This window comes from Hyperolius riggenbachi, chromosome 5, assembly GCF_040937935.1.
Source record: "Hyperolius riggenbachi isolate aHypRig1 chromosome 5, aHypRig1.pri, whole genome shotgun sequence".
NCBI lineage: Eukaryota > Metazoa > Chordata > Amphibia > Anura > Hyperoliidae > Hyperolius > Hyperolius riggenbachi.
In genome coordinates this window covers 133,364,363-133,392,212 of record NC_090650.1, presented here as the reverse complement: position 1 = coordinate 133,392,212, position 27,850 = coordinate 133,364,363, and the positions used below count along the sequence as shown (strand labels likewise).

General features: G+C 43.5%; 1 protein-coding gene across 3 annotated transcripts in view; it reads left to right on the top strand.

Annotated features, from left to right (window-relative positions):
• The window catches only part of ATP2C1 (ATPase secretory pathway Ca2+ transporting 1), a 217,961-nt gene extending 197,754 nt beyond the window's left edge, over positions 1–20,207 (top strand). For all 3 annotated transcript variants that reach the window (XM_068236270.1, XM_068236269.1, XM_068236271.1), the window contains 6 exons: positions 29–97; positions 2,305–2,421; positions 8,828–8,975; positions 12,752–12,847; positions 15,645–15,786; positions 18,886–20,207. In XM_068236270.1, coding sequence (XP_068092371.1) covers positions 29–97; positions 2,305–2,421; positions 8,828–8,975; positions 12,752–12,847; positions 15,645–15,786; positions 18,886–19,016 — 703 coding nt within the window. In that variant the 3' untranslated portion in view covers positions 19,017–20,207. The remainder of the gene's footprint in view (positions 1–28; positions 98–2,304; positions 2,422–8,827; positions 8,976–12,751; positions 12,848–15,644; positions 15,787–18,885) is intronic.
• The last annotated feature ends 7,643 nt before the right edge of the window (positions 20,208–27,850 follow it).

Sequence of the window (27,850 nt, the reverse complement as noted above, 5' to 3'; positions counted from 1 at the left end):
ATAACATGTCAAATGGCTGTAATTACAGGTCAGCTATTGAAGAAGGGAAAGGAATCTACAATAACATTAAAAACTTTGTTCGGTTCCAGCTTAGCACGTAAGTGTAGTGTTATTCCATTTACTACTGCCTTGGCATCAATATATGCATTGCACCCTTATTATTACTGTCTAACTCACTGTGTATCAGCAACAGGCATGGCTCTGACAGAATACAGCTGTTTCTTTCTAATAGCTTCTTCACATAAAGCGTATGCTTATACCTTCTGGTCCAGAGCAATTCATTTCTGCTCTGTCTACCAATTCAGCAATAACTTTATATTATCTTTAAACGTTTGTGTGTGCCTTCTCTCTCTCTCTCTCTCTCTCTCTCTCTCTCTCTCTCTCTCTCTCACAAACCGTGCTACTTTAGATAAAAATAAGAAAAAAAACCTCACCTCAAGCTAGGACATTTAAATATTTGAATATGTAATGGGGTGGTGCTGGAGAGGGTGTGGCAAACAAAACAGCAAAGTATATTAATCTTCTGAATTCTTTCACAAAAATTCATGCAGGTACCAAACGTTATCCCTGCATCTAAGTTAAAAACTGGTGTCTTTGTTACAGTCACATATACCCCGTAGAGGTTCCTCATTTTAGTATGTGTCCTAATGCTGGCCCTGCAACATGCATAGCACAAACCTGCAAGCATTCAGTGCGTCAAACTTATCTAACGAATAGGAGCACATATCCTTGCCGTCCTCTCCTGGGACAGACTAATCTGCATCAAACTAATCCCCCAAGGGAGCGAATAAAGGCATCCATGTGTACCATGCGCACACCAGCATAAGCTGTGTGTAAGCTGACAATGGTCACTGATGGGGAAAAAGGGAGGGCACTGGTATAAAATTCTAGCCACAATGATTAAATACAAGAAAAACACAAAATCCAGACTGCTCACCTCAAGCTAGGACATTTAAATATTTTAATATGTATGAGGGAGGTGCTAGAGGAGGCGTGGCAAACAAAACAGCAAAGTCAATTTATTTTGCTGCTTTAGATAAAAACAGGAATTTTGTTGCCTGTACGATGTATGGTGATATTCAATTTTAAAATAAAAAGTACATTTCTTCTGCTTTGTAAACTTTTTCCTTGTACTATTATTTAAAAATGTAATGGTAAAAGTGGGCAAGAAGGTCACATTACCGTCCTTATAATGCCCCTTATACAATGTCCTGTCTTAGTTCCCCTTCATATAGCATCCCTTATTTGTAGTGCCACCTATATATTGCCATCTCTCTTACAGTGCACCCCATTCATTTTTGCCTCCAATAGTGGCTCTAGCCCTGGCATGAGGGAGAAGTGCTGTGACTTATTATATTCACCTCGCCCTGTGCCTGTGGTGTTGACCATAATTATCCCATCCCCAGTGCTTTTTCTAAGCCTCTCCTGGCCTCTGGCCTGATGATTGGTGAGGAGGACTGTGGATGGGAACACCATGCTCCACACCAAACATAAAGGTGCTGCATGAAAGTAGAGAGGTAAATATAATGCATAAGGTGCATATACACTGGTCAATTTTGTTTTTGAATACATTTGACAATTGTTTCAAATCAAATGAAAATCTATTGAAACTATGACATTTTCCATCTATATTTCCATCAATATACCGAATGAATATAGAGCTGACACATCTGTTCTTTTGCGAGATCGATCCCTGAGTCCCAGCAGAGGTGCAGCAGGTATCAGCAGTGCACAATCCATGCATCAGACGGGACAAACATAGCAACTGCAGTGGTCAGATCGATATTAGACAAGTATGGTCAATATCTGAGGATCGATATCTCTGTTATATTGATTGTGCATCTTATATACCACCAATCACATAGTGTATTGGCACTTGTACCCAGCAATCCTTGTGTTTCCAGTTTCTACAGGGATAGAGGGAGGAACAATCCAACAACAGGTTGGGCTTCCTTGATCAGTTGGTGAATGTAGTTTTGTGTAGAACCCAGGGAAAATGAGCACAGTAGCACAATGGCATGTGTCCAGTGCCTTTTAAAAGCTGCAAGCTTATATTTACATATCAGCATACATAAATATACTGTTATGTAGTGCTCAACAGGTAACATTATTCCATTTGGCATTCTTGCCACAGAATACCTACAGTGAATCAGTTGTCCTTAACACAAAATCATTCAAATAATGGTGTGGTTGATCCTGCTGTTTTAAAGGGACCAGTTTATTTTGATCTCAGCACATAATTTATCCTTGTGGCTGCCTCATCTAATATGAGCTAATAAATCTCTTGAAATGTTTTTGTTTTAGGAGTATTGCTGCACTTACTTTAATTTCTCTTGCAACTCTGATGAATTTCCCCAACCCTCTCAATGCCATGCAGATATTATGGATTAATATCATAATGGATGGTCCTCCTGCTCAAAGGTAAGTTTGAAAAGTAATTGCAATGTGTTTAAGGAACAAAGATAAATTTGGCCATTCTTTTCATATTCTGATTTATGAGCCTACATATGATCGCGTAAATTACATTAATAATATAGGCACAATCTGTGTCTTTCACTCTCTCACTGAACATGACAGTCATAAGTATGGGCACAAAAGATGTACTTCCTGTTAACACGTTGACCAGATCTGCTTTGCTGACAAGGGCTGCAAACTTTTTTTTACAGTAGATGCAGTTTCTAATTTGAGATTAACCACTTCAGGTTCTGGGTTTTCACCCCTTAAAGTGTATCCGTGTATTATATAACCAGGCTGTTTATCTTTTTTTATTTTGCTGCCTGAAAGCGTTAATTTTCAGGTATGCAAGTGACCGCTTCTGTCTTGGCACCTTTGGGATATAATAAACCTCACTGATAAGCAAATTACAGCCATAAAAGTTTTCCTGGCAGAATACAACTTCTGAGGGTAGGGGGAGAGGGAAAAAAAGGTCAATAGTTCATGCATTTTAACTCTAGGACTCTTAATAGACTGTCATTTAGCAAAGACAATAAAACATCCAATCCACTTTGTAAATGTTTAAATATAAAATAAAGGAGGATAAATACAATTGTTATCTCATTAGTTTATTATTTTCACTTTGCGTTCACTTCAAGGTTCCTGATCATTTTGGCTGCATGCTATTGATACAGCAGAAACTTTTATAACACTTATTTTTTGGGATAGCATAAGCTGTCATTGGGCAACAGTTTTACCAAGAATTGTTTAATTTTGTGGCAATTTTACAGGGAAAAATAGGTGTAAATTAAGAAAATACACTTTTTTTTTCATATTTCACCTTTCCTACTTTTTATCTGACAAGTGCCACAGTTATAAAAACGCCTCAAAATATATTCTTAGGTTTGTCTTTGTTAAAATTAAACCATAAATGTCATGGTTACAATACTAGTGCATGTAGCGGACCATTATCTTTAGTCTGTGCGTCTGTAGCAATTGGATGCGATTGCTAGCGCGCACAGTTTGGGGACCACAATGCTGAACAGATGCCATCACTAGGCAACAGCACAGTGATGCATCTGTACAGCGTTGGGTTGACGAACTGTTGCCCTAGTGATCGCATTTCGGATCGCTATGTACGGCAGCCATTACAGGTGTCAACAGATCTTATTAAAGTGAACCAGAGACGAGGGGGAAGAAAAGTGGGTTTGTTTTTTTTATACAAACCTGGGGCTTCCTTCAGCCCCCTCCGTGCAGTCCAAAACCTCCTAGATCCCCCGGTAGCAGCTCCGTTCTCTGCGGCCAGTCAGGTGTACTGCATATGTGCGGCCTGGGCGTGCCCGCCCTGCTGTGCACCCATTGTCGGGAGCGTTCTGCGCCTGCACCAGGGAGGTTAAGCAACTTTATTATTAAGTGCAGGTCTTGAATCTCATGTCCAGAAACCTACAGAAGCACTAAACTGGACGTGAAAATCCTGTTCAGAAACCACAAGTGTCTAAATACTTCCAGCTCCACATTAAGGTGAAACTGTATTTACATTACTTTCACGCCACCCAGTTTGTGACCGTCCATATACCAGCTATATAAATATCTCCAAGATTGCTCATGAATAATCTGGTGCCACACGAATAAGACAAACCACAATTGTCCTTTTGCAGCTGTGGTCAAACCCTTTCTATTACCCTTCTGATTGCCTCTTTAACCATTTATGGTGCGCAGATGTGAGCCTGATGTCCACAGCAGCAGGGATGCGCTAGTCACGTCCCTGCAGTTTGGGGGAGGGTTTGCATTCGATTGTGCGGGCAGATGCCCCCTGTGCCAATCTATACATGTCAGCTGAGAATAAACACTGTTTTTGTTCAAAAACTGTGTTTATTCTTAAATAGAGCTGCCATGCTTCCTTTCACCGCCGACAGATTTATGAATGCATTAATGTCCCCGCTGGCCACCTGTCACTTCCCTAGTTACAATGTAGCAACACATTGTTTTCTCTGTAGCGTACTTTTACGCTACATAAGATTTGCTCAGCGGGGATATCTTGTTGCCAAATAGTAAAATTACACCTAATGACTTTAGGGATTAAAAAAAAAATTATATGTATGTCAAGAGGGCATATTTATTATAAATTTATGGGCTAAAAATTAGCGATGAATGTAAAACTGAAAAAAATGTACATTTATTTCCAAATAAAATATTGCCTTCATACATATACTATAGTAATTTATACTATACTAGGGATATAATTTTAACGTTGCAATAACCGGAACAAACGGGCAAATAAAATGTGTGGATTTTAATTACGGTAGCCTGTGGTATTTTAAAACTATAATGGCCAAAAACTGCGAAATAATGATTTTTTTCAATTTTTTCTTAATTATTCCCGTTAAAATGCATTTAGAATAAAATAATTCTTAACATAATGTACCACTCAAAGAAAGCAAAATTGGTGGCGGAAAAAACAAGGTATAGATCATTTCTTTGTGATAAAGTTATTGGGGAATGAAAGAGAGGAGCGCTGAAATGGGAAAATTACTCTCGTCCATAATGTGAAAAATTCCCGCGGGCTGAAATGGTTAAAGAACAGCCTTGCAAATGGATAGTAAGGTTTGGAGGTGAAAAGGGGCTCAAAAACCAGTCATGCAGCTTAGAGGCAGGAAAGGGCTAGACTAGAACTGCAAAGAACACAATCGATTTCCTGTATGTGGGCTAGATACCACTAGAGTGCTTTTTTTGAGCGTTTAGGTAGCGCTTTTAAATTGCTAGCGATTCCCCTAAACACTCAGCTAATCTAAATAAATGTAACAAATTCCACAATCGCGATTGCGATTAGCAAAATCACAATCTCAGGACATGCAGCATTTTGTGAGCATTTTGCGCTTCAATGTAAAGTATATAAGCACTGTCAAATCGCTCATGAATAGCGATTTTTGTGTGATTTTTAAACTACTGAAAACTGTAAAAAAAATTATAATTTGAAAGGACCAATCAGAATTAAAATCGCAAATTGCTACCACAATCGCTGGCAAAAATCTTACACTTTTTAAAATCGCTACCAAAATCACAGGAAAATGATCATGAAATCGCTTATAAAACGCTAATGTAAAAACGCAAACGATTGCGATAGCACTTTGCAATTTATAGTGGATTCCAGGCCTGAGAGTGCCTTGGGACTCTAGGATATAAAGAGATGCTTACTTTCACATATCATTTTTAAGTCCTAAACTTGGGCTCAAGGAACCAAACACATAATGAAAAAAAAACCCTATATAATCTGGTTACGGTTTGGGAAATTTACATGTCAAAATGATCTGTAGGTTCATAGATAATAGGTTGCTGAATCAATATGTAAATTTCAACTTCCTGTAAAAGACACACCCTTTCCCGTGCAAGCCTTTAGTATCATTCCTAAGGGCCTGTCTCCACTCCACTGTGCATTTTCTGCACAAGAATACTGCAACCAATGTTAATCAATGGGCTAGTTCAAACTAACTGCGTTTTTCGCATGCAGAAAAACAATTGACAGCAATGCAAAACTGTCAGATAACTCATGCACAAAAACTGACAAGTGGAGTGCAATCATTCAGCATTTGTTGGCCGATTGCATTGCAACAAGCTAGGTAAGTTGCACCACGCATTATAGCCATGGTGCAACCATAAAAAAAACAAAAACAAATTGACATGGGATTTTCCAACCACTTCCGGGAATCACAGGGTAACGCACATCAGTGTGTACATTACCTCTGTGGCGGCCAGAGCACTTCTGTCATACCATGGGTACTGTGGCATGTTTCATAAACATAAATGGCCAATGCGACACACGGCGGTGGACTAGAACAGTGTTTTTCAACTAGTGTGCCGCGGGACGTTGCCTGGTGTGCCGTCCTCTTCTCCCGCCCGTCCCCGCCGCTGTTATTACTTTAGCAGCAGCCACTCTCCCCTCTGCAGCGCATGTATTTATTCAAGCAGCGTGTCTCCTGGCTGCTCTGTGTGTGATGCGCAGGAAGCAGGGCTTGGTTACCAAAGTAACGGCGATACATATCGCCGCTACAGGAAGCCGCTGCCCTGCTTCCTGCCGGATCACACAGAGCAGCCGGGAGATACGCTGCTTGAATAAATACACGCGCCGGAGAGGGGAGAGCGGCAGCTGTTAAGGTAATAACTGCCTATCCTGGGGCACTATACTGGCTATCCTGGGGCACTATACTGGCTATCCTGGGGCACTATACTGGCTATCCTGGGGCACTATACTGGCTATCCTGGGGCACTATACTAGCTATCCTGGGGCACTATACTGGGGCGCTATCCTGGGGCACTATTCTGGCTATACTGGGGCACTATTCTGGCTATACTGGGGCACTATTCTGGCTATACTGGGGCACTATACTGGCTATACTGGGGCACTATTCTGGCTATACTGGGGCACTATTCTGGCTATACTGGGGCACTATTCTGGCTATACTGGGGCACTATACTGGCTATACTGGGGCACTATACTGGCTATACTGGGGCACTATACTGGCTATACTGGGGCCCTATTCTGGGGCACTATACTAGCTATACTGGGGCATTATTCTGGCTATACTGGGGCATTATTCTGGCTATACTGGGCCACTATACTGGGGCACTATTCTGGCTATACTGGGGCACTATACTGGCTATACTGGGGCACTATACTGGCTATACTGGGGCACTATACTAGCTATACTGAGGCAACTAAACTCCCTACACTGGGGCAACTGACCACTAGGTCGCGCACACCTCCATCCCGATAATCCCCCCCCCCCCCTCCCCCGCCGTTCCCCGGAGAAAAATTTGGTCAGAAAGTGTTCCCCGGGCCGGAAAAGGTTGGGAACCACTGGGAATACTGAAATGGGCCATGACGTGGTAAGTATGAAGGGGCCCTTAACCTGCGGCAGCCCCAGGACCACTCCACGCCGATTGGCATGAATGGATGGGAATGGGGTTTGCAGGAGATCGCACGCTGATGCGTGCCCATCTCCACATGGATGACGGAGCTCCGCCCTGCCATCTGTCTCCCAGCGGGGAATAACTGTGTACAGGGCTGCGATCAAAGGCAGCATTGTACTGGGGACAGCCGTGTGCCAAGGCTGTCCCCTCTGTAGACAGGAAAGTGATCACGCTGATTGGCTAGCCGGGGGGGGGGGGGGGGGGGGGGTTGGGGTGTTAAAAAAAATAATTAAAATTACAGGCAAACTTATTAAAAAATAAAAAAATATTTATAAAGGAGAAAAAAAAAACAGCTAGGGAGCGATCAGACCCCACCAACAGAGGGCTCTATTGGTGGGGAGAAAGGGGGGGGGGTTTGGAATCACTTGTATGCTGAGTTATGTGGCCCTGCAGCGAGCCCTTAGAGCTGCAGTGGCCGAATCAGTAAAATATGGGCTGGTCACTAGGGGAGGTTTAACACTGTGGTGCTTAACCTATCGGGGACCAGCTGCCTAACCCCCCTTAAAGGAGTTATCAGGCATTATTAGGCAAAATAAGTGCTACTTACCATGGGCTTCGTCCAGCCCCAAGCTCCCAGCATGCCCCTCGTCGCAGCTCTGCCAGCAGCCGTTTGCCTCCTCTCACTCCCAGTCCACGGTGATGAGGCGAGGCCAACCTGGAGGTCGGCCTGTACTGCGCACGCGGCGCTGTTAATCACCCCCACGTGGACCGGAGCATACTGCGCAGGACCAGGCGTTTTTGCCTGACAGAATTTGGGCCAGTTCATCTCTCCACAGGGGATTCTCAGCATGGCCTTCATTCTTTATAAATACATACCGTGAAAAAGATTTATACAAAGATGCTGGCCAGCCTCTGTGTTCGCTGCACACGTTTTGGCAGTTGGACGGAGCAACTGCCATTTACTAAGTGCTTTTAAAAATAAAAAAAAAAACCTGAGAAACCCCCCCCCCCCCCCCTAAGAAAATGGGCTAGTTCAAAATCTATCGGTAATGTCCGATTTCTACTACTTACTGTAAGTGACGGCAACATAGGAGAAAAGTATGCTCATTTTACTTAGGAAGAAACGTTCTTCTTATTTGTATATATTTACATGTATTTCAAATTGTAAGATTTTCGTGAAAAAGGTAATTTAAGTGGTTAATGTAATAGGTTACTAACCTTAACTTCGTTTACCTTCTCCTCCCCCCCCCCCCCCCCCCCCCCCTTCCTTCTCCATTCCCAACTCTGCCTCAAATCTTTATTTAGTTTTAGGTAATGTGAGCTCTAAATTAGGTTTGCCATGTTTCATATACATTTATACATATTTCATATACAGTACAGTATCTTGCACAGTGCAGACTGGGCAAAGTTGGCTTCACTTTACCTTATGTTTCAGTATTCAGCCTAATGGTCGGTATTTACTAATTTATTTTTTGTTTTCTTTAAGCCTTGGGGTAGAGCCTGTGGACAAGGATGTAATAAGAAAGCCACCAAGAAATCTTAAGGACAGCATTCTAACCAAGAACCTAATTATTAAGATCCTGATATCATCTTTCATCATAGTGTGCGGCACGTTGTTTGTATTCTGGAGAGAGGTTTGTTATTTCTTTGTTCACATTGCTTTTGTCTCTTTTGTCTTATTTTTAAACCTCAAATATGATTACTCCATTCAGATTTATTAATTCACATCAAAATTAGATTTGTACAAATTTCATACTAGACCAATGACAGACTTACAGCAATTTAAAAATATATGTATATATTCTGGGTAGTGCCTTGTTTAATAATAAATAATAGCAACTATGGTAGTAAAAATAGTTTAAAAACATAAAACCTTTGACTATAAATGCCCTTTAAATCCATGAAAACAAAGGGAGCCTCCTTTGTTTATCACTGAATGGCTATCCTTTGCACCTTATACTCCATGCTTTTGCTGGTGCGTGTACTCACCAGTCCCATGCATACTGGTGGATGTGTAATTGTGTGTGGCGGCTTAAAGTAAGCCTGAGATGGATGGAACAGGAGGGAAAATTATACATACCTGGAGCTTCCTCTGGCCTGATCGCACCCTCGCTGTCCTTCGCTGCCTACTCGTTCGTCCATAATCAGCTCTGTTAAGTCGACCGGTCTGGAGCCAACTGCGCATGCGCGCCCCATAGTGCTCCTGTTTCTGGGAGCGTTCTGCACCTGTACAGTACTACTGCGCTGGGGCAGAACTCCCCTGGCTATGGGAGTGCGACAGGGGAGTGCGTGTGCGGCCAGACTGCTCCTGCGCCGACTGGACAACTTACCGGGGCTGATTGTGTATGAACAAGGAGGCGGCGGAGGATGGCCAGTGAGGGGACTGGAGGAAGCCCCAGGTATGTATACATTTTCTCTCCTGCCCCATCTCAGGTACACTTTAAGGTGGCCATACATCTAGCGATGATGGACAGATTTGACCAAGGGACATATTGCTCTCTGGTCGAATCTGATCAGAGAGAAATATTTCAGCTGCCCGTGCACTGCAGGCTGATTCCCAATCAATTTCTGCATGAAATCTTTCGGGTTTCGGCCTAGTGACGTCACCCAGGCTTTGTTGTGCCACCCAATGGGGTGAAAACTTTACTTATACTTTAACTCCCACGCGTGAATACTTTTCCTGTCGGTGTCCACCGCCGGCTCTGTCTCCACACTTCCTCACATAGACGTGCTCCGCGTATTTGCCTGCCGGCATAATGTGAACGCGCGTGTGACATCACACCTGCCTCCCACGTTAAGCTGGCATCCACGTGAGCATTCCATCGTGTTCGTTGATCGTCCCGAAATCCCACGCCATTACCGCTATGCAGTCAATTGAGCATGTTGGCCCTACATCTTGCAGCATGTCCGATTGATACATGTGGCCCAAAATTGGTAGCATCGTCAATTGTGAATGCTCTTGGCGGTACCGATTTTCATCCATTTCGATTATAACAATCTAATCTGATGGTTGATCAGCCACCAAGTCGCCTGATGTATGGCCACTTTTAAAGCGGAATATGACCCTGCATTTCAACTTTGCTCTAAAAAATTATTTACAGCATATTATATGCAACCAGCATTTTTTTTTTACTAGACCAGCATTGGAAGGGTTACACACAGAGGTTTAAAGTTCCATGGAGAGATATGCAGAGTCATCCGAAGTTCAGATAGATACATTTAACTAAATAGAATGTAACAAGTGAGAAATGTTACACACTCTTTGGCTGTCCTCCAGCTCCTGCACAGTCAGTGAGTCACATTCTACACTTAGATACATTTAAGTAAACAAAATGTATCTATGGAAGCTTCGGATGGGTCTGCATTTCTCTCCAGGAACTTTAAAGCTCTGTGTGTAACCCTTCCAATGCTGGTCTAGTAAAAAAAAATGCTGGTTGCATATAATATACTGTAAATAATGTTTTAGAGCAAAGTTGAAATGCAGGGTTATATTCCGCTTTAACCTCCTTGGTGGTAACCCCGTAGTTCGGGGTAAGCCGCGCAGGTGGTTTTCTCCGGCCCCGCTGGGACGATTTGTTTAATTTTTTTTTTTTTTGCTGCGCTGCGTCAGCATACCGATCACCGACGCCCCGCGCTCGATCGCCGCTATCCGTCGCGCCCCCCCCAGACCCCGTGCGCTGCCTGGCCAATGAGTGCCAGGCAGCGCTGAGGGGTGGTTCGGGACTCCCAATGACGTCGTCATGTCGGTGACATCATCCCGCCCCGTCGCCATGGCGACGGGGGAAGCCCTCCAGGAAATCCCGTTCTTTGAACGGGATTTCCTGATCGGAGATCGCCGAAGGCGATCGAAGCGGGCAGGGGGATGCCGCTGAGCAGCGGCTATCATGTAGCGAGCCCTGGGCTTGCTACATGATATAAGAAAAAAAACTGCTGCGCTTCCTCCTGGCGGAATTTTTTATACCGCCAGGGGGAGTTAAGGTGCGTACGCACGCACTACAAAAGGAAACGACGGGTCCGCCGGACCCTCCCGCTGAGCGAATCGTTAAAGCAGTAGTATCAGCCATACTATGCCAGGGGAAAAAACACATATATAAGTAGATACTTAATACTTGATCTACTTACATAACAAATGTATTGTACTGTTCACATTTTGATTTCAGTGAATGTTCTATAGTAAATTACGAGAATTCTGTTCCTGGTGGGGGCCATGTCTTTTGCCCACAGTTAAGGCTAACTCGTGATGTCATTTCTGCCCTTTACTTTTTTTCTTGTCTCCTCCAATCACTGAGTCGCCTCAGCCTTGCTTGTAAACACAAGTGAGTAGGGGATTAGGTTTCAGATAAGAAGCTGGCAGGAAAATAAAGGGAAGAGGAGGAATATATTATAGATAAAAAGAACCCCCAGCATGCATTTCTTTGGCACGACTACTAAAGGGCCAGTGTTCCTTAACCCTCCTGGCGGTATAAAAAAATACGCCAGGAGGCAGCGCGGCAGTTTTTTTTTTTATTTTTTTTTTTCTATATCATGTAGCGAGCCCAGGGCTCGCTACATGATAGCCGCTGCTCAGCGGCATCCCCCCGCCCTCTTCGATCGCCTTCGGCGATCTCCGATCAGGAAATCCCGTTCAAAGAACGGGATTTCCTGGAGGGCTTCCCCCGTCGCCATGGCGACGGGGCGGAATGACGTCACCGACGTCACTGACGTCGGGTCGTCATTGGGAGTCCCGGGCCACCCCTCGGCGCTGCCTGGCACTGATTGGCCAGGCAGCGCACGGGGTCTGGGGGGGGGGGGGCCGCGCGCCGCAACGTATAGCGGCGATCGGGCGCGCGGCGGCGGCGATCAGGGTGCTGGCGCAGCTAGCAAAGTGCTAGCTGCGTCCAGCAAAAAAAAAATTAAACAAATCGGCCCAGCAGGGCCTGAGCGGCACCCTCCGGCGGCTTACCCCGAACTACGTTCGGGGTTACCGCCAAGAAGGTTAAGTATGTGATAACTCCAAATCATAACAGCATAAAAAGTTTTGAAAGTTTTGAATGCAGGATTAGCATCTTTATCACTTAATACACTCAGACCAGTTGCTGTTGAAATTTGATTTTTATGGTGACGATACCGCTTTAAGAAACAGCCTTATCAATCCACCGACTGCGCGTACACACGTGCATACTGTCTGCTAAAGACCGCCCAGCGGGAGGGTCCCGCGGACCCGTCGTTTCCTTTTGTAGTGCATGTGTACGCACCTTTAGTTCCTGAAAAATATGCTGTAGCTGTATAGATAGCCAGCTTCTAAAATGCTCTGATTGCCTCAGGAAATAAATGTATACAATTACCGTAATCTTGTATTGTTCAGTTTGTTTTGTGTGGAAACCTGAGCTATTTGAATGGCTTTAAACCTTTCTATCTTTTTGTTTGGCAGCTGAGAGATAACCTGATCACTCCAAGAGACACAACAATGACCTTTACATGCTTTGTGTTCTTTGACATGTTCAATGCTTTAAGCTCAAGATCACAGGTAAGAGAACTTCCTGAATGATGTATTATTTTTTTCTCCACAAGCTTAAAGGGAGTCTGAAGCCAAATCTTAAATAGAAAACAGATACTTGTCTCATGCTGGGGATACACGATACGTTTCTGTACCGTGTATCGACCAGCTGATCCGGCCGGCTGATAATATTCAGCTGATCCGGCCAGCTGATAATATTCAGCTGGCCCGATCATGCCGCTCGACCCTCGCCCGCTCGATCCCTCGAGCGCTGATAAGGAAGCGCCGGCGGGGACGAGCGGTAATCGATCCGCGGGGGCGCAGCTGGGGTCGATCCGGCGGCTAATCGAGCCGCCGGTTGACCCGTGTATGCCAGGCATCAGGAGGGTGAAGGCTCTGGATCCTATAGAGCCTTCCAATTCCTCTCCTTGTCCCATCGTTCCTGCGCTGGCTACCCTGTTAGCAGTCTCGACCCATGAGTCAGAGAGTGATGAAATTGATCCTGAATAGGCTTTGTGACGCCACATCGCCGGACTGACACTGTCCCCCTAATGTGCAATGTGCTCCCCAGTGCACTATACATTACCTGTTCGTGTCCGCCGCTGGCTCCATCCTTCGTACAGGCACCCCACATGGTCGCCCACGTTACTCAACCAGGTGGGGCGCGAGTATGGACCAAGGTCTGCGCCCGGAGCTGGCAGACACGGACAAGTAATGTATAGTGCACTGGGGGGGAGGGGACAGCGCACATTGCACATCGGGGGGGGGGGGGGGCAGTATCAGAGCTTTCATCACTCGTCCTGATATCGCTCGCCGTTACCGCTGCACACCCGATCATGCAAGTCTGCCCTACATCTTGCCGGCTGATTGAGTCCTGGCCAAAAGTTTTGAGACTGTCAAAAATATGAGTTTTCACAAAGTTTGCTGCTAAACTGCTTTTAGATCTTTGTTTCAGTTGTTTATGTGATGCACTGAAATATAATTATGAGCACTTCATATGTTTCAAAGGCTTTTATTGACAATTACATGAGATTTATGCAAAAAGTCAGTATTTGCAGTGTTGGCCCTTCTTTTTCAGGAACTCTGCAATTCGACTGGGCATGCTCTGTCAACTTCTGGGCCAAATCCTGACTGATAGCAACCCATTCTTTCATAATCACTTCTTTGAGTTTATCAGAATTAGTTGGTTTTTGTTTGTCCACCTGCCTCTTGAGGAATGACCACAAGTTCTCAATGGGATTAAGATCTGGGGAGTTTCCAGGCCATGGACCCAAAATTTCAACGTTTTAGTCCCCGAGCCACTTAGTTATCTCTTTTGTCTTATGACCTGGTGCTCCATCGTGCTGGACAATGCATTGTTTTTCACCAAACTGTTGTAGGATTGTGGGAAGTTGCTGTTGGAGGGTGTTTTGGTACCATTCTTTATTCGTAGTTGTGTTTTTTGGTAAAATTGTGAGTGAGCCCAATCCCTTGGATGAGAAGCAACCCCACACATGAATGGTCTCAGGATGTTTTACTGTTGGCATGATACAGGACTGATGGTAGCGCTCACCTTTTCTTCTCCTGACAAGCCTTTTTCCAGATGCCCCAAACAATTGGAAAGGGGCTTCATTGGAGAATATGACTTTGCCCCAGTCCTCAGCAGTCCATTTACCATTCTTTCTGCAGAAGATCAATCCGTCCCTGGTGTTTTTTGGGGGGGGAAGAAGTGGCTTCTTTGCTGCCCTTCTTGACACCAGGCCATCTTCCAAAAGTCTTTGCCTCACTGTGCGTGCAGACGCGCTCACACCTGTCTGCTGCCATTCCTGAGCAACCTCTGCACTGGTTGCACTCTGATCCCGCAGCTGAATCCTCTTTAGGAGACGATCCTGGCGCTTGCTGGACTTTCTTAGACGCTCTAGATGACGTTCTAGATGATCCTATAAATTGTTAATTTAGGTACACTCTTAGTAGCCACAATATCCTTGCCTGTGAAGCCATTTTTATGCAACGCAATGATGGACGAATGCGTTTCTTTTCTGGTCACCATGGTTAACAATGGAAGATCAATGATTTCAAGCATCACCCTCCTTTTTACAGGTCAAGTCTGCCATTCTAACCGAATCAGCCTGCCATAATGATCTCCAGCCTTGTGCTCGTCAACATTCTCACCTGATTTAACAAGACGATTACTGAAATGATCTCAGCAGGTCCTTTAATGACAGAAATGAGATGCAGTGGAAAGGGTTTTTTTGGGGATTCAGTTAATTTTCATGGCAAAGGACGATTATGCAATTCATATGAACACTCTTCATAACACTCTGGAGTATATGCAAATCGGTATTATAAAAACGTAAGCACCAACTTTTCTCATTTTATAATATTTTTGACAGTCTCAAAACTTATGGCCAGGACTGTACATGCGACCAATTTCGGCCCACAATTGGTTGCATAGTCGATCGGGCATGCACTTGGTGGCACCGATTTTTATCTAATTATTATAATCAAATCATATGGTCGATTGGTTGCCCATTCGAATGATGTATGGCCATCTTAACGATAAATAGAGATACTTTTGAGTTGATACTTATTGTATGTAAGTGTATGCAGCTAATGCCTTTGATTAATTTACAAGCTGCATCTTGCTCACCTCACTGTAGAGGAAGCTTGTGTGGGAGGTCTTGTTAACCATAATTTGCTGAAAATGAGATTTAACTTGGACTTATAAATGTTTTGTGTATACTTTGTGACGCCTCCTCGAGATTTAACTTGGATTTGTAAATGTTTTGTGTATGCTTGATTGTGAATAGTACCCATACTTTGTTAACGGTTTCATGTTTTCTTGCAGACAAAATCTGTGTTTGAGATAGGCCTGTGCAGTAATAAGATGTTCTGCTATGCCGTCCTTGGTTCCATCATGGGTCAGCTGCTCGTCATTTACTTCCCACCTCTTCAGAAGGTTTTTCAAACTGAAAGCCTCAGCATACAAGGTATTGGGAAAGATATGTTTGCTTTTTTCTGACCTAATTGGGTATTATAAAATAAAGATTTATTCAGTCTGATCTTTTGATCAAATGGTTTATTTCACAGGTAAAAAAATATCATCTTACTACATGCAGATAGATTACACTATGTGTAAAACCTGTGTCATGGTGATATTAGGTGTACTTTACATTTTATGGTGATTACTGCTGATCACCATTCCATAGCATAGAAAAGTTGTCAGGAAGGCTAGGCATCCTTTTGCCCTCCTCTAAGTGGAGCACTGAGAGTGGGAGGAGCTTCAGTTATCCTGGTACCGTGTTTCCCCAAAAAATAAGACACTGTCTTATATTCATTTTTGCTCCAAAAGATGTGCTAGGGCTTATTTTCAGAGGATGTCTTATTTTTGTGGGAAACGCTGGTAGTTTTCCTATACAAAATGTATATACTGCATGCCATGCTAAAACACAAGCAGCATGCACATAGCTTGTGGTTTGCAGATATTGGCTCTCGCTTACAAGAAATTGATTCTGCTGATCATGTGGGTAAAGGTGGCCATACACTTACAGATTTTCAGCAGATTGGACCATCAGATAGATTTCTGTCAGATGCCTGTCAAGTCGAATCTGACAAGAATCTATCTGATGTGTACCACACACTAGGAACAGATTTCCAATAGATTTCAGAATGAAATTCGTGTCTAGTGGAAATGGGCCCTAAACCACACTTGTAATCTCCGTGCTCCGCTGGAGCCAGGGAAGGTAAATATGTGACGCGAAACTGGTCGGTGGGAGGAGCCTGACCCCGCACCACGCTGTACTAGCGTCCCCCGCCACCATACACTGACACAGTCAGCCGGCAACAGCAAGCGCCAACTAAAAGACATGAGAGGGTGATGGCAGCTGAGTGCAGCGACCCATAAACAGGGGGCACGTGTGAGGTGGCACTGGTATAAGATATTGGGAAGCGCCAGGAGGAGACTGAGCTCCCATACAAGGAATGCGATCAATATGAGATTGCCCTTAACAGTAACAGCCACAGATCATCTGATGAAAGGAGCGCTCTGGCATCCAGTTGGGAGAAGCTATACCCTGTGGACTAACGCAAGTATAATAATCCATGATTAATGCTGGAGGAAAGATGTCTGGGCAGCATTGTCTCGATGTGGCTTGCCAAGTCTACTAACCTGCCTTTTTGTGCTTACACCGGCTAACCTATTTGTGCTGCAGCTTTGTGCTTTATATCCTGAAAGGACTTATCCCCAATAGGGGGAGGCAGCTGCTGTGTGCTTGGTGGTGTGCTGTTGAATGACAGTTGGGTGGCCTGGGCTTGGGCGCATGGAGCATAATAGTCTGAGGACAGACTCCATGCACGCAAGCCCGGTATCTATTGAGGGGTAATGTGGGCAGGCTCTGGTGGTTTTAATGTAGAAACTTTCTGCGCAGAAAAAAGTTTTTAACTGATACCTGTGTATTGGATCCAATAAAGGAGCCCGTTGGTGAATTGAATCATGTTTGTGCAATAAAAGTAATCGTTGTTTGAACCAAGATGACATGGAGCGTGAGGCCAATTAATAATTGTTTTGTTTTTTCTTATTGAGTACTGGCTGCCCCAAACCACTGGTTCTTGAAGTTAAAATTGAGCATTTGCACTGCATGGCCACAACCCCTTGGCAAACCCCAAATTATTTATATTAAGGTAAATATAGCAAGCCATGTCAGGCTCATCGAGCGTGGATTGTAGGAGACTTTGGGGGAGCCAGCGCTGGATTGACTGCAGCTACAGTGGAGGGGGAAGCCTCATTGGGACCCTGAGGCTTCCCCCTACCAAGGTGAGTACCCCCAGGGGAATTTTTTTTGTTAGTCTCTTTAACCGCTTGCCGACCGCGTCACGCCAATGGGCGTGGCCGCGACGGTAGCCCCAGGACCAGCTAACGCCGATTGGCGTAAAGTCCTGGGGCAGCAGTTTGCAGGAGATCGCGCGCATCTCCCGCTTGGTGGGCGGAGCCTTCAGTCTCTGAGCGGCGATCGCCGTGTATTTACATGTACAGCGCTGCGATCAGCAGCAGCGCTGTACTGGGGACAGCCGTGTGACACGGCTGTCCCCCTGGGGGACAAGAGAGCGATCGGCTCTCATAGGCAGAAGCCTATGACAGCCGATCGCCGTGATTGGCCGGCTGGGTGGAGGGAGGGGATTTTAAATAAAGGGGGGGAAAAAAGTAATAAATAATACAAAAAAACAGACACAAATATTTATTTAAAAAAAAAAAATAAACACAGAGAGCTCTGTTGGTGGGGAGAAAAGGGGGGGGGGATCACTTGTGTGCAGTGTTGTACAACCCTGCAGCTTGGCCTTAAAGCTGCAGTGGCCAATTTTGCAGAAATTAGCCTGATCACTAGGGGGGTTTAACACCATGGTCCTCAAGAGGTTAAGGATAACTTATGGGCCCTTAAGGATAACATTTTTTTTTGTTTGTTCTCAATGTGCTAGCTGTAAATATTAACCTACATTGGTAAACAATATGGTAAACCTCTACTTGGCTGCAGTTGCTTTGTAACGGGAAATAGGGGCTCAAATGACAACATAGGGCTGGTGCACACCAAAACCCGCTAGCAGATCCGCAAAACGCTAGCAGATTTTTAAACGCTTTTTTTTATTTTTATGAGGCGTTTTGCGGATTGCTGCTGCGGTTTTCAGTATAGTAGATTTCATATATTGTTACAGTAAAGCTGTTACTGAACAGCTTCTGTAACAAAAACGCCTGCAAAACCGCTCTGAACAGGCGTTTTTCAGAGCGGTTTGCGTTTTTCCTATACTTAACATTGGGGCAGAAACGCATCCGAAATCCAAAAAATGCCTCACCCAGGCATTTTTCGTTTCTGCAAAACGCCTGCCGCTCTGGTGTGCACCACCCCATTGAGATACATTGACCAAGCAGATCCGCAGCCGCAAGCGGATCTGAAAACGCGGAAAAAGCCGCACGGTGTGCACCAGCCCATACTGAATAAATGATAAATGTTCTTTAACTGATAAATTAATCCAGTGCTACATTATTTGACTGTTGTGACTTTTTTATTATTTCATATGGAATATTTTTTTTTTTTCAGATTTGGTGTTCTTAATAGGACTGACGTCTTCTGTATGCATTGTGTCAGAAATAATTAAGAAGGTTGAGCGGAGTAAAGAAGAACATCAGAAACGCAAAGGATCTTCCGGCTGTTTGTTTCTCGATGTATGATGCATATTGCATTTTTTAACTGCACACTGGGAAACAATGCTTCATCTCCAAGGTACTGTGACGGTTCACACAGCAGGAAACCACCTGCAGGATATTGTGAAGTCTTGAGGTGCCGTACACCAGAATGGACTTGTCTAACACAACAGGGTATTTCCGACAAGTGGAACTCTTATAAACTGAGCTGCAACGGATAAAGAACCATACACATCTCTTATTGTTTCCTAATGTTCTGCAAGACTGACTCATAAAGGATGAACAATCTTGTTGGGTTTATGCCTTCTCTCCCTCTACCAGAATTTAGGTTTGAGGAATTTTGTACAGTCAAATCGCCGTATGTAGTCAGAATTTTTTTTATATATGTACATAATGATATAATTATATTCTGCTTTATGGTGGGTTTTATTACTTAAACCGTTTTCTAATGTGTTCTGCTGAAACGCACATCATGTCACAGTTCCTCTGATCATATTTGTGTTGTATGTCACGCCTTCCAACTCATGGGAAAAAAGATGTGTACGGACTTGACCCAGGATTGAAAATTTCGGATGTGATGTTTAGTTTATCAGTTCTACTAACTTCCAGTTACTCTATCTATTTAGCTGCAATCGAAGTGTCCGCTGTTAGCATAATAATTGGCTTTAGAAGCGACTATATTGTTTTAACAACCAGATAGATGTTCTTATCGTGGGTCTGAAGGTTGGAGGCTAGGCATTCACCATTTGTATGGAATAGCCATTTCCATCACAGAATATTTCATCCCGACAGTAGGCTGGTGTATTTTCCTTTGTAAAGAGCTTTAAAGAAAATGGTCTATATAGAATTATGGAAACTGATGTGTTTTACTTGTTTCTAAAAAATGTAAGCTTTGTTACGGTTATCCTTGTGTTTGGGAAATCGCTGATAAAGAACAAGCCAAGTGTTCTCTGCATGTCCTGATACTCAGCTGCTGCATAATGAGGGTCAGTGAAATGGTCATTGGGATTAATAAGGCCTCGTTCACACTATATGTTTGCACATATTTCGCCCAAAATGCAGCACAGACCATTCACTAGTTATTGCAATAAGCAGCACAACGCACGGTTACGCAGAGGACATGCGTTCCAGACACGCGGCCATCTGTATTTTCTAATGTGAACAAGGCCTTAAAGGGAACCAGAGACGAAGCACCCTCATGTATTTTACCATATATATCAGTGGGAACATTAGAGAAAACCACTACCCTGCTCTCTCTTTCATTATTTATTGTTCAGATTGCTTCTTATAACCCCTGATAAAATCCCCGAGTGAGCATTCAGTTTGGCTTTGTTCAGGAATCTTTATAGCGGAGTCTGTCTTCTGTGCTGTCTTTTCAAGCCCAAGCCTGCCCCCTTGTGGCTCTGCTCAGGAATCATTATAGCTGAGTCATTCTAGCAAAGCCAGACTGAATGCTCAGTCTGGGATTTTATCTGGGCTGATAAGAAGCAATCTGAACAGTAAATAATGAAACCGAGAGCAGGGTAGGTGTTTTCTCTAATGTTCCCACTGATATATATGGTAAAATACATGAGGATGCTTCGTCTCTGGTTCACTTTAAGTGTGAATAAGAATTACAACCCTAGAAATTACAGCTTAAAATAAGGGCTAAAAAGCACATGGGCAAAAGAAATCTCACGCAATTTTCTTACAGTTGATCTCCATATGTTATGAATGCAGAGATTGACTGAACGAGGTTAAAGGTATCAGCAGTTTATAGTTACCAGTGTGCTTTAGCTATGACACACACTTAGAGATACGTATAGACTTTTTTTGCACTTTGTTCTGTTTTTGACTCTGTGTTTCTTTTAGTGAACAAGTGCACAATTCTCACAGTTTTGTTAGATAAATAAACAGCAGTGCTGTGCCACCAAGTCCCTGTGCACCTTGGATTCTGTGTATATTTTGTAGTGTGCACTGAAGCAACTGGTACCATAGAAGTAAGTCTGTGGAGATTTCTCAACATACTGAAGAACATGCTTAAAAGCGTGACGTGTATCTTCCTACTTTCCTTCAGTAACAATACATTCCAATGAGAAGAACTAGGGATGGTGCCACTGACGCCAGTCGCACATTAAAGCCTCCCAGAATGCTTAAAGGCGGAATTGTACTCAAATTTCATCATATATGGGGCTACATAAGACAAGACAAATAACATTTACATTGCGCTTTTTCTCCTGGCGGATTTAGAGCCCCAGAGCTGCAGCCACTAAGGTGCGATCAGTAGGCAGTAGCAGTGTTAGGGAGTCTAGCCCAAGGACTCCTTACTGAATAGGTGCTGGTTTATTGAACATGAAGTGCCAAGACTTGAACTCAGGTCTCCTGTGTCAAAGGCATGGGCAGGAGTCAGAGGATCCAATTATGGAACCTGGTTTAGTTTGTATAAAATATTGATTCATAAGATATGGTGAATTTGATTTAATAGTCTCTGTGTCAGTCATTGGGATTGTACAGTTACAGCATGTGTGGGAAGAGGTAACTATTAGTGATTGTCACCACCGCCGTCTATAAAAGGATCACTGAAATAAATCTGAAGGACAGATGCAGTATGTCTATAAATACATGCTGTGTAGATTTAAGAATGAAACATTTTAACAGTCTGTTTTCTATAGTGCTTTATATTCACAGCCACATGCCAGCCTCCACTCTGATCAGTTCCATAGTGGAACTGATCTGCTTCAGGCTGTGCTATGCTATCTGCTTCAGGTATGAAGCTAGCAGCTCCACCATTAAGTTCAAGTGTTAGCAAAAACCTGATTGAAAAGGACAAGCCAGAGAACATTATGCTTTTCTCCTGGTGGACTCAAAGCACCAATTACAGGTTCTTCAAGGTGGTAAAATGAATGATTTACTGATTTTTTTGATCAGGGAAATTATTTCCCAGACTAAGCATGCTGTGCATAGTATATGCTTAGATTACTGTGCCACACTTTATATGTTTGTCAGGGAAAACTTTAAATCCAATACTTACCCTGAAGACCTGACGAGAGGGAAGCCTCAGGATCCTATTGAGGTTTCCCTCATTTGCTGACTGTGGCCCCCTTCACATCGGGTCTGCGCAGCTCCTCTTCCTGGATCTTGACCTTGCGAGCCCGAGGCTCTAGCTTACTGCATATGCGCGGGCAGGCTCGGTTGGCTATTGTGCAGCCATGATCCAGGAAGAGGAGCTGCGCAGCCCTGATGTAATTGCTTCCCTCTTATAGTGAACCTCCAAACTAAAAATCTACTCAGCAGCACTGAAAAGGCTTGGTGTTTCTTTAACAGTTTCACAGCATCAGAACTTGTTTTTCTTACCGAAGTCTCATTTTTAGCTGCATTTTTAGCTAAGCTCTGCCCTATCAAAGAAAACTGCCCGGGCTTTTTTCCCCTGATGCTGTGCAAAGCATGACGCGATTTCTAATGATGATGATCTCATTGCCTAGCAACTGGGAAGGATGATCAGGACACAGGACAGTTGGAACTGTGTCTCATGCTCCCTGTCACCTCCTTTCAACCAAAAAGATGGCTGCCATCCTGAAATCACAAACATTTGCCTGTTCTTTTAAAACAGGGTAGGTAAGAGATTATATTACCTATCTATTTTCATTAACATAACTAATGTAACTTACTGACAGTATGTTTGTTTAGGCTGAAGTTCCTCTTTAAGGTAAGTATCTGATTTCGTACTCTGTAAGTATCTGGCTTTGGCTCAGGTACGTTTTTAAGAAGGTGTTGTACCTCAGGCAATGGAACATGCTGAAGCATTGTGGGAGGAAGGTACATATAATAGTAATGAGCACATAATGTATGCTTTCCTTTCTTCAGATGTCTTTCTTTTTTTCTGCTTCAAGACCTTCCCATAATGCCTGGTTTCTAGAAAGCAGTGGAAGCCCCATGTAATTTCTTCCAAACGTTCCAGGCTAAAATAGCGGTTTTTGGTTTTCTGATACACTGTAGTATTGTTTTATGGCAAATAGTTTTTGTTTATCATTTGCTTTTATGTCTTCTTATTTGCACAGCTGATTGCATAATAATGTTTCCTAGAAAACTGTCACACATACTGTAGTTCATTTAGATAATGTCCATAAATTCTGAATCGAGGGGTAAAATACTTCCATTGGTAGGATCCATCCCAGGCAACAGATTCATGAGCAATGGACTTGAGAGAATGTGTGTTATTTATTACTTTTGTATCATTTTTAATTTTATGGACTACTAAAGACAACTCCTTCCAAAACTGGAAGTTTAGTTTTGCATGTTTCTCCTACATGAGTTCTATAGATCTAGCGGACATTCCTGACCTCCTCCATCAGCATGTTGCCAGTTCTGAGTACTGTGCTAGATGGTTGAAAGGCGTACATTCATTGCTGCCCCCACTGCATACATAGCGGTGCCCTCTGCTGCCACTGACTATGGCAATATGTTGGAGTGCGGAGGAAAGTGTGGATCCATGTGAGACATTGAGGAAACTCCATGCGAGTTAGCATTGGTGGCTAGTCTTCACTCATATGTCTCCAAATAAACGTTTCCATTTTTGGAAGGAGTTCTGCTTTAAAAAAAAAAGTCAGAATTATCTTGGGATTTCTTTTCATGGTTTATATAATGTGCAGTAAAACACCAGTGTAAATTATTCTGAAAATATAACATTATTTCTCTGATTCATTTGTCATTGTTTTTTTTGTTTTTTTTTACATAAAAAAAGGTTCTTTTCAACTGTCTATGAAACATAAAGGTGGAAAATATTTGTGTAGATTATCAGTCTGGGCTCACTGAGTGAATGAATATGTAGCTTTATAATGTGTAAACTATCTGAGGGGTGCAGAAATTCTGGATGTCAAATGTAATAGCAGGAAGCTGCAGCTTTTGTTTTAAGGGGGCACTATAACACTATGTATTACTTACATAATACCATCCTAAATCAACAGATTGTATTAAGCCCAATAATGTTCAATATATCAGTCTAAATGCCAGCAGTTCCACAACCAATTAGGTCGCTTTTCCACCAGCCCTGTTTTGATCCAATGTTTCGATCACGTCTGATTTGCTGATGGCAAGGGCACTACGATATACATGGTTACTGTGACACCCTTTTTCCATCAGTGCGATTAGATTTTTGGCCCATCACAAACTGATTGTCTACAGCATTTACCTGCATTTCCAGCATTTTGCAACTTGGGGCCTGTACACGCTGGCTGGGTTGCGATTTTAGAATCGCATGTGATTTTTAATCATATAGCCTTCATGAAAATAAAGCTAATCGTGAGGAGCTGTACTCAGTGGTGCAATGTGATTTTTTTTTTTTTCCCATGAAAGCTTTGCGATTAAAAATCGCATGGGATTTTGAATCGCAGCGCTATGCAGCCTGTGTGTACAGGGCCTTAGTCTAATTATTTTTTCTGCTGGAAATAGAGGCTGGAAACAAATGCAGTGTAAAGGGTAAAACTGCAATCACAGTGTGTTTGCAATTTTCATTGGGAAAAGGGTCCTTAGAGTACCTATTTAGTCAATCAAAAATATGCATATAAAAAGATCTACAGCAACAATTCTACAAATTGCACCACATGTCCAAACCCTGTATGTGTGACACTAACTGCGCACTGACCCCCTCACAGTCCCCCTTGCCAGTCAATCATGTTAGAATTCACTGTGCATCCAATACTAAGCAATGTTCTCCATTAGTCTGTACTGCTCCTTCAATACATTAGGCAAGATCTATAATGTAGTGAAAAACTCTTTAAAATTCACTCATAATCATAAAGGCGTTCTGACCTGATAGAACTAAACGGTCCAGATTTTAGGCTTATTTAGAAAGTAAAATGATTGATTTGTAAATAAACTTTTATTTCAGTCTATGGATTTTTATAGAAGTATTGATTTTTGTATTCAGTTAATGCCACACCTGCTACCATGAACCTGTTAAGTTTATAGGAGTTGAAGGTGGCACAATCGGTCCCAAGATCTTCCAAATTGAGTTGACTGTAGCAGATTTTGTCTTATCTATGTAAATTAACCATTGCAAATCTGTACAGCATGTCCACAAACATCTGATTTTATCTTGGATGGACATTTGTACCTCATAGAGGATCATATTCTAGTAATGTGTGCATTTATACATAACACGCTGCCAGCAGATTGCACAACGGAAGAGTGGCGGATTGCGGAAGATGGATGGGCACTTCTACCCAGGACAGGTAATGTCTAATTGCACACATTACATGCGCATTTATACACTGGACATAAAAAGGACGGCGCCGATCTGAATTATATTTCATCTAGCTCATGGCCTGGTGTTGCCCGGGTATCTGGCTGTGGCTCCACCCCCTTTTCTGAATTTGTACCTGTCACCCAATGAGCAACTGTACCATAGCCGGCTTTTGACCTGAGCGACTGGAGCGGTCGCTCAGGGCGCCAGCTTCCAAGGGGGTGCCTATAGCTGGTTAACAATACTGAGGGCACCTACACCTGATTTCCTATACTGGGGGCACATATAGCTGGCTACCTTTACTGAGGGCTCCAACACCTGGCTACCTATACTGGAGGCACCTACGCCTGGCTACCTATGGAGGAGATGGAGACCTTTAACTGATTTCGTATACTGGGGGCACCTATGCTTGGCAACCTATATTGAGGGCACTTACACATGAGATCCTATACTGGGGGCACCTATACTTGGCTGCCTACCTATACTGAATCTGAGGGCATATTTTTTTTTGGTGGAGGGGGGGCGTGCTGTGGTTATAACGGGTAATGCAAATTGTCGGTGCTGTGCTATCATTCTAAATGGGGGCCGGGGGGGGGGGGGAGCGGCTAACTGTCCCACTGATTGTTTTTATTAATATACCGGAAAAAAAGTTCTGGGCTTCATTTTTAAGTATATAAAGGATAATGCCCTCTTTCAATCCATTATTGGTTATCAATAGTATTTTTTCTATTATACATTTGTGATGTGTCACAAAGATCTAAGCATTTGGTGTGATGTGTCACGACGTCAAAAAACTAACTTAAATGGCAAAATTGAAGGAGGAAGTGGTGGTCTTACCTCCCTCAAGCAGACACGACAACGACTGCGATTCAGACAGTCAAACACATTTATTAGGAACTCCAAAAAGAAATGCAACGCGGTTCGCAGGTTCAACCCCGCTTCATCAGGCAATATAGGGAGGAGTATCAAACAATCTGCACAAGGATTCAAATTAAGCGCCTCTGTGACAGAGGCGCTTAATTTAAATGTGTTTGACTGTCTGAATCGCAGTCGTTGTCGTGTCTGCTTGAGGGAGGTAAGACCACCACTTCCTCCAATTTTGCCATTTAAGTTGGTTTTTAAGCTCATTTAATCTAATCTTATACTTTTGGCGCCTCTGTTCATTGTATACAATTTTGAGTCCACCCTTGGTGGAGGGTTGCTACCCTTTCTTCCTGTCTACAGAGAGCGACTTCTTAATCCTGAGTGGGGTCAGGACAATCTCCCCACCTGCCTTTACAGTGGTTGCCTGCTGGTGACCCTGACTTGTGAGTATCTAGCAATACAAACTTATTGCCACCTTGTCCAGTACGAATTACACTATTGGGGCTCTTGGTGTTCCCTGTTTTTATTTCACGACGTCAAAAAGGTTGGGAACCACTGTCCTAGGATATATATTTTAGGAGAAAAGGTGAATTGCATAAAGGCCTGTGTGTGCGCACGAGGATAAAGGGGGGGGCACAAAAATCAGGTTTCGATCAGGGCGCTGTGAAACCTAAGGCCGGCCCTGAACTGTACCAGGGTTGAGGCTTGTACCATTAACAGTGCAAGAATGGCAGAAATTAAATATTACCCTTGAAAATCAATAGGTAAATTTTGATTGGCTTTTGTAGGTTCCACCCACTTTTCTGAATATTAATCCCAATCACCAACTGTGCAAAGTTTGAGAACCCCACCATTAACAGTGTAAGAATGGCTACAGTTTAAATTTTCCCAGTGAAATTTGCATTTGTCTCTGCCCACTGATGACCCGGCATTGCCCCGGGTATGTATTTGGCTCCCTGCACACTGCAAATCCGTTTTCCGATTCAGTTTCCAATTCCGATTTTCAATTCCGATTTTCCCTGAATACATTCAACAGAAAAACGGATAAAAAAACGCAGCATGCAGTAAAGATTAAAAATCGGAATCGGATGTAAAAAACGATTAAAAAGCGGAATCAGAAATGCATGCAGTGTGCAAGAGGCCGTTGGCTGTGCCCACTTTTTCTACTTACTTTTTCTTCTTACTCAATGACCAAGTCTGTGAGCTTTGCAGTCTGTGGCATCAATAATTTGCATTGAAATGAAACAAATCTGATTGGCTGTTTTGTATTTTTGTATGTTGTATTTGTCTTCACCCACTTTTTGGTTATGGGGATAGAAAGTATCCTATATGTTATTCCAAGTAATGTACTATGTGTGTGCCAAATCTGTTCAGCCATTGTTGCATGATTAACCACCTTAGCGGTATGGACGAGCTCAGCTCGTCCATTACCGCCAGAGGGTGCCGCTCAGGCCCTGCTGGGCCGATTTTGATCAAATGAAGAGCAGCACACGCAGCCGGCACTTTGCCAGCCGCGTGTGCTGCCCGAACGCCGCCGCTCTGCGGCGATCCGCCGCAAGCAGCGGCGAAAGAGGGTCCCCCCAGCCGCCTGAGCCCTGCGCAGCCGGAACAAATAGTTCCGGCCAGCGCTAAGGGCTGGATCGGAGGCGGCTGACGTCAGGACGTCGGATGACGTCACTCCGCTCGTCGCCATGGCGACAGGAGAAGCCAAACACGGAAGGCTGCTTATTGCGGCCTTCCGTGTTACTTTTGGCCGCCGGAGGCGATCAGAAGAACG